The sequence below is a fragment of the Musa acuminata genome, chromosome BXJ1-7 (assembly GCF_036884655.1).
Source record: "Musa acuminata AAA Group cultivar baxijiao chromosome BXJ1-7, Cavendish_Baxijiao_AAA, whole genome shotgun sequence".
Taxonomy (NCBI): domain Eukaryota; kingdom Viridiplantae; phylum Streptophyta; class Magnoliopsida; order Zingiberales; family Musaceae; genus Musa; species Musa acuminata.
The window spans coordinates 1,289,789-1,299,808 of NC_088333.1; the positions used below are offsets into that span (position 1 = coordinate 1,289,789).

The 10,020-nt window shown below is 39.3% G+C and overlaps 2 protein-coding genes across 2 annotated transcripts; one reads left to right on the forward strand and one right to left on the reverse strand.

Annotated features, from left to right (window-relative positions):
* Nucleotides 1-1,383: 1,383 nt before the first annotated feature.
* Nucleotides 1,384-3,897, reverse strand: LOC135678111 (small ribosomal subunit protein uS13z/uS13y/uS13x-like). Its single transcript, XM_065190510.1, has 4 exons — nt 3,754-3,897; nt 3,504-3,664; nt 3,201-3,389; nt 1,384-1,698 (listed from the first exon to the last, which is right to left on the reverse strand). Exons 1-4 carry the CDS (start codon nt 3,754-3,756, stop codon nt 1,593-1,595), a joined length of 459 nt encoding a protein of 152 aa, XP_065046582.1. The 5' UTR covers nt 3,757-3,897; the 3' UTR covers nt 1,384-1,592.
* Nucleotides 3,898-4,453: 556 nt separating this feature from the next.
* Nucleotides 4,454-8,601, forward strand: LOC135678112 (FRIGIDA-like protein 4a). Its single transcript, XM_065190511.1, has 3 exons — nt 4,454-5,457; nt 7,444-7,616; nt 7,905-8,601. Exons 1-3 carry the CDS (start codon nt 4,581-4,583, stop codon nt 8,442-8,444), a joined length of 1,590 nt encoding a protein of 529 aa, XP_065046583.1. The 5' UTR covers nt 4,454-4,580; the 3' UTR covers nt 8,445-8,601.
* Nucleotides 8,602-10,020: the final 1,419 nt, after the last annotated feature.

Below are 10,020 nucleotides of genomic sequence, written 5' to 3' on the forward strand. Positions count from 1 at the left end.
CAACCAGGCAGCAATTAAAATCTTACATATTTGAACTACTTTTAGATTTAGAGGGAGGCAGGCAGGTGGTAGAAGATGTTGAGAGGCCATTTGTGCATCTGTCAATCTCAAATATGATGTATTAGTTGACAGAAACATGTATTCATTTAAGATTACATCAAACAGTGACCTGACCTAGATAATATCTGCAAACACACTTGTTCGCCAGGCATGGATAATGAAATGCATTTGGGGGTTTTACCAAACTCAGTAGATCACAAAGGCACTGCAAAATAGAACATTAGATAAGGAAGATCAACTCTCTAAGTAAATTCTGAAAGAGTTTAAGCTCAAAACAAAAAGGGAAAACATAGTGACAACATGAAAAATAAAAATTGATCCTGATACAGAGAAGGCCAGTCAGAATAAGGGAACTAGTCAGCAAATTGGGCATAAATGACAAAACAATGGTAACTAGAACACAGTGGGTTGACATATCAACCTCTACTAATTCAATGTGGAACTTGTTCAATGCAGAGATAATGCAGAGCATAGGATGTAATGAATAAGAATCTGTTTGATGGACCACTACAATATCTGTAGCGGCACAAAGGAGACTCCAAGGCCTGGAAATTGCATTTCAAGGTTGTAATTGTGACAGCACTAAATTATTATTTTCTTAAACACTATTTGCATCTGGATTTTGATAGTGTTAAATTAAATGTGGCAACTTCTAAATCATCCACAGCAGCAGTGATAACAACAGTGACAATGGTGACAACAATACAAGTATCGTTACATCACAGACAAATAATAAATTTCTTGATATGACAGCAGTAAGTGATAACAGCAAATACAATTGAAACAAGTGCACAAGAAAAATTAAAAGTATACATTGTGCTTATCCAAAGTGTCAATGATCAACAAAACTTTTGACTCCCTGACAAAATTTTGTCCTGAAGCACAAAAAGCACATGCAGAAATACTTTCTTTAATCAGCTACTAGGTAATGAAACATACCCCAAAATACTTTCTTGCACTTTGCAGAAACCAAGAAAAACAGGTCACGCAAATATTTTGGTGCCACAATTTATTGAGCATGACATTAAAGATTCTCAAGTTGAAAGCACACCAGGATCATTTTGGAAATATGACTATTGTTGAGCCTTGCGAAGCCAACAATTAATGGCCTAATCAAGTGAAAGAAAAACAAAGGTGTACATTTCATAGGTACTTACTAGATCCCCCATATGATTATGATCATGAGACCAGTTTCAGTAAAGAGTAAAGAGTGGGCATTATTTACACACATGTACAGCTATTTTTCAGAAGATTGAATAGTCACCCATCAAGTTAAGACCAGAATACATCCTTCACGTAAACAAGCATCCATGATATCCAAAATATCCCCGAAACGCACTGCTGCTTTAAATCAAGAGAAAGGGTGAACCATGACAATATTATAGTCCAATTGACAAACAAAATTGTTGCCTAAATGCAGCCACATAGATAAATTGACAGTTTTGTCTAAATTATGAAATAAAAGAAACACCAAGAAGTGGTCTTAAAGATCCAAACAAAGACCATCGATGGGCAAAATGAAGTGATTAAACTCATCGCTTCTTTGAGACACCAACAGTCTTTCCCCTCCTGCCGGTGGTCTTTGTGTGCTGACCACGAACACGAAGACCCCAAAAGTGACGAAGTCCACGATGATTCCTGCAGCAGAGGGGAGTGACTCTTAAAACTTAGTCTGTACAATGCAGAAGTTCATAAATCAATAAAATTGTACAAGATGCCCATCCATGACATAAACGCAGAACAAAATGTGCTCAATCCCAAAACCTGTGGCAATGGCATTATTGACCCCCCTTTCTATCAAAGTATATTTTAATATATATAAAATATGGTACAATTTAAAACAATTAACACCAACCAGCACCAAAGTTCAGCCACAACATGACTTGCCTTCCTGCAAGGCTATCTGGATAAAAGGGTGACTAAAATTTCATTTACTATCGATACCATCATAGAAATTCAATTCGTGTTGCATCGTTCAGCAAATGATATAAAGAATTGATATCAATAAAATCTACCTGGTCACCATATGCAACATTTGTTCAACATCATCACAAATCACAGCCCATGACCCAATAACTTAAGAACTTAATTAACGGCACCAGTAACAAGCCATAGAGTGAACCATATGCATCATACCTTACTTGAAAGTGTAAAATAAAAGACAAACGTGAAAGGATGACCATCAAGAGTAGCAAATCTTACAACTCATGACAACAATCCCACTTGCACATAGAGTTACACAAAGAAAAAGTTCACTCAGGAATGCTCTTCATGATATCATTAGCCCCATAAAAATATAAACAATGCAGTCAAAAGCAACCCTGGATAAGAAAAGATGATAAATAGACATTTGACATGCCAATTCGAGGAACTAGTAAATAGGAGAACATTTAATCTTATTAATTTGATTTTCAAAGGTTTGTTGCGCTTTTCTTGTCCACTAAAACTCATCTAGACCCACTACAGCTTACACCTAACCAATCAGAAGAACGATCACTAATTCACATTGATCTATACTCCTCAAACCTGACATCTGCAAAAGCCTAGTGTGTCGGGTCACCCATTTGCATTAATATATATTCCCACAACCTATCTAGTAGCCCAAAAACAAAGTCTACCAATGACGAATAGAATCAAGATAATTGATCAACCAGAACTTCTTGTATGACTAGCCATGCAAATAAAATATGGTAGGAACAAAAGGAACTCCGATAAATCACAGAGAAATAAAAGGGAAAAAATTCTAGACCACTTGTATTACTTGTCATGCTTCCTTTCCCTTCCACAAAACATAACTAGCAAAGTAAAAAAGAAAAGGTTCAAAAAAAAGTAAATACAACATGTACGAGTTTTGTCCCATAAACGAGAAGACACTGAGAAGATATAAATGTGTCAAACATTGTTAGGTGAACTAACAAAGGGGTGAAAGACAATATAGAAAATTAAACGTTAAATACATGACAGAATGCACCTAAGAATGGATAGAACATTTTGACCAGACAAAATAGTGAACAGAGTATGATTATGAATAAAATTAGATTTACATATTTCATGGTGACGAATTAAATGCATATTAAAAAGCAACACAATTAAATATTCTCAAGATAATCAAAGGAACTGGAGAGCCAGGAGTGGCGAACCTTATCTTCTTCAGCCTCTCAAGATCATCCCTCAGCTTCATGTCCAAGCTATTCGAGACAATCTGAGAGTACCTGCCATCTTTGTAGTCCTTCTTCCTGTTCAAGAACCAATCTGGGATCTTGAACTGGCGTGGATTAGCCACGACCGTCATCAGGTTCTCCAGTTCAGCAGCTGAGATCTCACCGGCCCTGCAAAAAAAAGAGTTAAAACCAATATCTAAGGTGCAAATACTAAATACAAGCTCTTAGACTAATATCGAATCAAGATTTTCCAAAAAGGAGGAAACATCAAAGGAGAACAACCTTTTGTTCATGTCCACGTCGGCCTTCTTGCAGACGATATTGGCGAAGCGGCGGCCGATACCCTTAATGGAGGTAAGGGCGAACATAATCTTCTGCTTCCCATCGACGTTCGTGTTCAGAACACGAAGAATGTGCTGGAAATCCTCGTTCGCGACCAGCGACTACAGATCGAAACCGGCCACGAGTAATTGAAACGCGAAACGAAACGATCTCGATGTCAAAAACAACTTGATTTGCACGAAGCACTCACCATGGCGACTTTGCCTTCTACTGCGATCTCACGAACGGGGGGACGGCACCAAAGAGAAGAATCAAACCCTAGGAAGCGTTAATATAGAGTCGGACCTGTGGGCCACAAGCCGGGCCCATGTAGTCCATCGAACGGGCACTATCAACCACGGGTCGGGCCCATATAACCCACGAGATGGGCCTCACAAAGAAACAATCATCTTATTTTGACATTAAGATTCATAATAATAATAATAATAATTTATGAAAAGTAATAATATATGATCTTAGATCTTAAAAACATATCAATTCAAATTATGTTGGATGTCACAGTTCTCGGAGCCCAAGATATTTTGATGTATCTTTTTATGAGTGATATGAAACGCATATACCAATAGCGCTTTAGGTGCCACGTATGACCACGTAGGATGCCACAGGCGTTGTCTACGTGTAAACGACCGATTGGGGAGGTTGTACTGTTGGGCCCCCTGTGCGAGCCCACGATACCTTTGGGCCGTCGCCATCGAGGCGGTGAGCGCACCGCTGTCATCGGCGTCTCCTTCGCTTATATTAACCAGCGGCGTTTTCACCCGTCTTTAACCGACTCTACTTTAACGCTTTACAGTAAGCGACCGCCACCTGTCGCCTTTGGATTGGCTCTTCGGCATCCGTACTGGCTCGCTCCATCCTGCCGTCCTTTTTCTCCTCCTCGCTTTCCACTTCTCTCTCTCTCCTCTTTCCCTTTCCTCTGGTTAGGGTTAGGGTTTTCGTGTTCCTTCTCTTCCGCTTCCCCAGGAGCAGAAATCGGGTAGAGAGCGAGGTTTTTGAGGGAGATTTGGCGGATCCGGGATGGGATCGGAGGCGGCCGCCGTCGTCCCGACCTCGCTGGTGCAGGAGAGCTTCGCGGAGCTGGAGAAGCAGCGGGAGCTCATCACCTGCTGCACGCTGCTCTGGAAGGAGCTCTCCGACCACTTCTCCACTCTCGAGCGAGGGATCGAGATCAAGTCCGAAGCCCTCCGGTCGAAGCGCGAGTCTCTCGACGGCTCCACCCGGCGCACCCTCGACTCGCTCCGCCGCCGCGAGCTCTCCATCGATAGCGCCGTCGACCTGGCCCTCGCCAAGCTAGACGAGCGCCGCACGGCCGCAGTCCAGGCCCTTGCGGCCTCCTCCGCTGAGGCCAACGAGTTCGATCTCGCCGGAAAGCTGCGATCCTTTTGCACGAAGATGGATTTCGGTGGATTTTTCGACCTCGTGGTCGCCAAAAGGAAGGAGGTGGAGCTTCTTCGCTCGCAACTCCCGGCAGCCCTCGGGGACTGCATCGATCCTGCCAAATTTGTTATCGATGCGATCTCTGAGGTATTCCCTGTCGATAAGAGGCCGGTAAAGTCACCAAATGATTTGGGGTGGGCCTGCGTGTTGATTTTGGAGTCGCTGGTGCCGGTCCTGGCGGATCCGGAGCTGGGATCGGCGAGGCCATTGGTGACTCGTAGCATAAGGGAGCGGGCCAGGGAGATGGCAACGGGGTGGAAGGAGGGGCTGGAGCAGCACGGAGGGATCGAGAGCGTGAAGCCACCCGATGCACACACGTTTCTCCAACACGTGGTGACTTTTGGAGTCATAGAGAAGGACGACAAGAACCTATACAGGAGGCTTGTGGTTAGTTTTGCATGGAGGAGGCAGATGCCAAAGCTGGCTATTTCTTTAGGGCTCGAGGATAGTATGGAAGGTGCAGTTTTCTTATATCCTTCATTTTTTTTATACTTGCATCGTTTGAATAATATGTTGAACATTAATGGGTCTCACCATAACTTAATTCAGTTTAGGATTTTCTGAAATTAGACCATAGCAGTTGTAGGATGACAAATTTGCACATCTGTTGTTCCATGATATCTTGGTTGTAGTTTCTTGTAATGTGTACATGTACAAGAACACCAATACCTTTATGGTTAGTTCTGACTGCGAGACCATTTTGTATGATAAATGGTTTGTCAAAGAGTTAATCGAGGTTGATGCAGATGACATGCAATTGTTCCTTTTGAAAACTTGGAGTTTGTCAAAATGCATGCCAGTTGTTCTGAAAAGAAGAGGAAACAAGTTTTACTTTTTGACAACTTGGAGTTTGTTATCTGCATTCTTGCCGGATGACATGAAACATGCAAGTGAAATTGTACAAAAATTTCAATAATGATTATTAATATAGCACTATGTGTAGATATTGCATTATTTTGTATTTCATATATCAAGAAAGGATTTTCTTTTTGTATGATTTGTATTAACGGTTGTTAGATAGATCGTTTCTCCCACTAGAAGGGAAGATGGTGTTGTACATAAGGATTGTGAATTTACACCTGAAGAAAGCTTGGCTAATCACATCGATTGATAGCATTAGATGGAAGAGGAATTTTCTTTTTGTATGATTTGTATTGATGGTTGTTGGATGGATCGTTTCTCCCACTAGAAGGGAAGATGGTGTTGTACATAAGGATTGTGAATTTACACCTGAATAAAGCGTCGCTAATCACATTGATTGATAGCATTAGATGGAAGTGGAAAGAATAGAAAGTATATAATTTTGTTGGGATAATTAAGGAAATAAATATAGAGAGAAGAAGGATTTTTCATATGGTTTTTATTGTCTTGCAAAAATGTTTATGATAAAGTTCCTAAAGATTTGTTGTGGTATGTTTTAAGAAAGAAAATAGTATCCAGTAATTTTAATAATGTTTGTGAAAATATACATGATAGAGTAGTAATTAGTATTATGACTAGTGAGGGTATCTTGTTTTCTATAACTAAAGGATTCTATCTAAATTAGTCTTCTTGTTATCTTTTTCTGCATTGATAATGGATGAATATACTAATCATATACTTGATAGAGACTGTGCTGTATGTTATTTACTAATAATATTATTTTAATTGATGAAAAATTAGTTATTATAGAGACATGCCTTATATGGTGCACTATTTCCACATTTGTTACCGGTTTATATTCATTTACTTTTCTCTTCGTATCTTATCTCAAAATGGTCTTCAGTAATATGGCCTACTTGGTCACTAGCATGTATTATTATATCATGATTAACATCCTGGATCCTCTATGCTTTAGTGGCTTAGTAGTGCTGGATTGTTGCAGAATGTTGAGGTCAGTGCTCCTTAGTTATGAACATCATTGCTTTTTAACTATATTGGTAGATGAACATATGATAATTGTTATGAAATTCCACCACTATAAAACCTTTACAACCATGACTCTTATTCTGTTGTTCTTGTATCTTAGACATTGTGTTTAGACTTTAGAGTAGATTTATCAGGACATATGCTTCCTATCTAGTGGCTAGATTAATCTATTCTTTGAGTTATTCTCTCAATGTGAAATATGTTTGTTGGCTGGATGCTCTATCTAGATGTCCACAACCGGTACCGCTGCTAGGTGAAAATTATTGGGATGTTCATGAAGTTCTTAATTCAAGATTTGCATGAAGTCGTTAGAAACTATCAGACTTGCTGATATTCTTTGTTGTTTATATTCTAGAATTTCATGTCAATTTGTTGTTAGTTGTCTTCACATTCTGATCTTTGTTGGAATTATTGCTTAAGATTCTGCTGGGTAAGAAAATGCTTCTAATGAAAAATGAATGCTGCTGCTGGTTGTTCTTATGGAAGGTTATGTTTGTCTAGATGCTTGACTTGAATTTTTTTTTTACATTTGTAGATATTATTGAAGAATTAATTAGTACAGGACATCAGCTAGATGCCATAAACTTTGCTTATGAGGCTGGCCTTCAGGACAAGTTCCCTCCTATTCCATTGCTAAAATCCTTCCTTGAAGATTCAAAGAAAGCAACTTCGACTCCAGAGGATCGCAACAATTATGGGCAAACTGCAGTATGCCTAGTCCTTCTGGAACTTTTGGTTTTAATTAAATTTATTACAAGTAATCAAGCAGTAGGATCTTTATAATTAGTCCTATAATATGAGCTAAATGTCTCATATGGAAATGTCTTTTTCTTAGCACAGATTATTCTGTTCTATTTGGTCTTTTATTGTTACATGGGCCATTTGTATATATATCTGAGCTTTGTAGCCATCATGATCTCATTGTGTGAATATGTAGCTTGTCTTATATTTTACATTGATGTTGAAGTTAGAGGTGCTCATTCCGTTCTATTGCAGAATACCACGTGCCGCAAGGAGCTGTCGGTTATTAGGGCTGCCATGAAATGTATTCAAGAACACAAGCTTGAAGCTGAGTTTCCACTGGTTAGCCTCCAGAAGCGACTTGAAAACTTGGAGAAGGCCAAAGTGGAGAAGAAAAAGCCTTCCAGTGCTGGTCCTGCCAACAAGCGGACCCGAGCCAATAATGGGGGACCGATGCCACCTGCCAAGGCTGGTCGTCTCACAAACAATGCCTGTGTCTCCTCCTTCCCTGCTGGTCCTGCCTATGTACGATCGCCGTCGGCCCACACCACCTACCCAGCAGCAGCTCTGTATCCTTATGATAGGCCATCAGGACATGGAATCTATGGCAGCAGGAGCCCACCAGCTCTCAGGGAACCCTATGGATACCCAACCGAAGAAGCAGCCCCTGTTGCACTTGGTGCCTCGTACCCCACACCACCTATGACCTATCCAGCCTATGGAGCTTACCACAACGGTATGGGAGGTTACAACAATGGACTGGCGCCAGGGTATCAGCAGGCTTACTACAGGTAAAATAGGTACCAAGACTCAGACAAGGTTGACCTGTGGTCGGATGATATAGTTACTAATAATTCTCGGTTATTCGATTGTGGCCTATTTTGTAGTGACTAACTAAAAATGTAGAATGTGTGTGTGCTTGCTAGATGGCTTGCTTTTAGTTTCTTGTTTAGATCAGCTGTATTCTGCTTTAACCTACTGCATGTAAATTATTATATTCGACAAAAATTGCATTATGCTTAATCCCATATTGCTGAACAAATTTTATATTTGGAGCTGGATATGGCACCATGGTTCGACTCTGCTTGATCTCTCAGATGGTCTTGCTAGATAATTGTTGGATTTTAGATTGGAAATGAGATCATGAGCAATTAGTTTGAAAGTTTGAATCAGAATATTATGTATGATGTGATTTGAAGTTTTCAGGGATTGTTATCTCATGTATATGAAACTCTCAGCTTTACGAGCAACTTTCTAGCCAAGTCACTGGAGTTGGAAGATGAGTAAAGGTTTGATAATTCTCTCTTTTTTATCTTTCGTAGAAAGATGTCATCTATCTAACCTGACTTGTATGTTCCTTAGAGAGTCCTCCATGGATTACCTACTACAAGTTTGGCACACCTACAAAAGTCCCCCTGATTTCTAACAGGTGAATAACATTGCATCTCATTCTCCATTCTCCTTTTTCATGTGACAGCTAATTGTACTCTGCAATCTAAATGTGCTTACCAACTCCTTGGGAGTTGGATGTGACAAAGGAAGAGCTACTGGTCATGAACTAGTAGTGTTCATGAATTGAGGGAACCTTTCCTTTTAATAATCATGATAGATGGATAGTTTCTCTAAGGTTTTATTTTTCTGGGTCAAATAATGGATCAATTATTATTATTATTATTATTATTATTATTATTGGATTTTTTTTTTTTTTTGCATTTAGACAGACTCTCACAGTAATATTAAATCAATACAACTTGAATATTCGAGGAATCTTAAGGTTTTCTTATCGTTTATGACTCCATTATCATATATTAAGAAAGCTATCTACTTATCTTTCAAAAATTAAATAAAAGATTATTTATCTTCTTTTATATTTAGACGACTCTTTTGATTGTGTTTAAATTTTATTTTTTTATTTTTATTTTTTATCTTAAAAATAATACTATATGTACCAAAAGGACATTTATCTTTGACCAAGCTCTTATATTTATGAACTGAAGAAAACAAATGAATTGATCCACATGAAGGGGTTTTGATCAATAACTCCTTCTACTCCATTGCCCACTTACAAACACTTTGATCAAGAAAAAAGCCACAAAACATTCAGAATATTCCAAGGATTCCTTGAATCAGAAGGCCATCAGACCATTCAACCTGGCTGGTTGCTTGTTTGGTCACAGCACAGTCAACTTTCTTCAGATACAAATCAACACAGCAGACTACATGACAACAGTCCAATTCCATGTTTACTGGACTCGGATACAGTCTAAGGAACACTGAGCCAAATGAAGCCTGGAATTAGTGTCAGCAAAATCATTGAGCACCATATTTGATATCAACCTTCCACAGAAATGGTCAAAGCATTGAAGAGACA